General features: G+C 68.5%; 1 protein-coding gene across 1 annotated transcript in view; it reads left to right on the top strand.

Moving 5' to 3' along the window:
- Positions 1-1,289, top strand: part of MSL1 (male specific lethal 1 homolog) — a 3,472-nt gene that overhangs the window by 605 nt on the left and 1,578 nt on the right. The window contains exon 2 of the mRNA XM_019470341.1: positions 32-480. Within this exon, the coding sequence (XP_019325886.1) occupies positions 32-480 (449 nt within the window). The remainder of the gene's footprint in view (positions 1-31; positions 481-1,289) is intronic.

Below are 1,289 nucleotides of genomic sequence, written 5' to 3'. Positions count from 1 at the left end.
GGCTCTGGCACGGCAGCCCTGGTTTGGGGGTGCCGGTAGTCCTGGTGCGGGGCAAGGTTCCGCGCACCCGGCTCAGCTCCTCTTCCTCCCGCAGGAAGCCGACGTTTGGGAGCGCGGAGAGGAAGACGCCCGTTAAAAAACTGGTGTCCGAGTTCTCGAAAGTGAAGAGTAAAACTCCGAAGCACTCCCCGGGGAAGGAGGAATCGGGCGGCTCCTTGTCCGAAACTGTTTGTAAACGAGAACTGCGGAGCCAAGAGACTCCAGAAAAACCCAGGTCGCTCCTGGAGACCCCGCTCCGAGCCTCGGCCCCGCCGAAGGGCCCCGGCGCCCACCCCAAGGAGAAGGGCTTCTTCAGCAGCGAGACAGACGACCTGCCCTATCTCTCAACCACGGAAATGTACTTGTGCCGCTGGCACCAGCCGCCCCCGTCGCCGCTGCCGCTGCGGGAGCCCTCCCCAAAGAAGGAGGAGACTGTAGCAAGTAAGAGATGGAGAGCCCGCCGTGGTGCAGGCAGCAGCGTGCCAGGCGTTGGGGCAGAGCCGGCGGCCAGAGAGGGGTTTACCCGCCTTGGGGCCGGCACGGTGGATGGGGAGGGGGGGCTCGGCACCCTCGCCCCGAAGCCGGCAAAGGGCAGATCCCAGACGCGGTGGGAGAGGTGCAGCCCCTTGTGCCGCGCTGCTGGCTCTTCCTGCGGTGTCCGGTAGCAGCCCTGCTGCTGGTGATGGGCTCTCCCGAACCACGTCTCTGGCTCGCCCTGCTCCAGCGCGTGCCGGGCTGCCACCGCACTGGGCTGCCGCTGCCTGCACGGCCGAGCTGAGGGCAGCGCGCTGGGCAGGGCTGCCGGCCCTACTCCGCTTTAGCCGCCTGGTTTGCCGAGCCGCCTGGTTTGCCGAGCAGCCTGCGTGCCCGTTTGAGCGAGGGGTGAAGCAACTTCCCGTTCACGGTTGGGAAACGTGTCTCTGGCTTGTGCCACCGCGGCACAGCACGGGTTCCTCCACGGGGTCGCCTGCTGCCCCCGAATCCGGTCCTGTCCTGCCGGCTGCCCCTTCCTGGCCGATCTCCTATGGGTCCCGCAGCGTGACGAGCACTGGGCTGTGCCGCGGCAGACGCCGATGCTGCCGGCGAGGCTGCACTGGATGGCCGAGTGCTCTGGCGCGGGGGGAGCTCGGCACGTCTCCTCTCGGAGCGGCTCAGGTTTGCTTCTGCGCTGCCGGGGGGAGATGGCGATGAGCTCGCCCTCCTGTCACTGCCTCCCCCCGGGCCCCCCCGGTGGCTCCCGCCCCCCCGAG

The sequence above is a fragment of the Aptenodytes forsteri genome, unplaced genomic scaffold (assembly GCF_000699145.1).
Source record: "Aptenodytes forsteri isolate BGI_AS27 unplaced genomic scaffold, ASM69914v1 Scaffold90, whole genome shotgun sequence".
In the NCBI taxonomy this organism is placed as follows: Eukaryota; Metazoa; Chordata; class Aves; order Sphenisciformes; family Spheniscidae; genus Aptenodytes; species Aptenodytes forsteri.
This window is presented reverse-complemented; position numbering and strand designations above follow the sequence as displayed.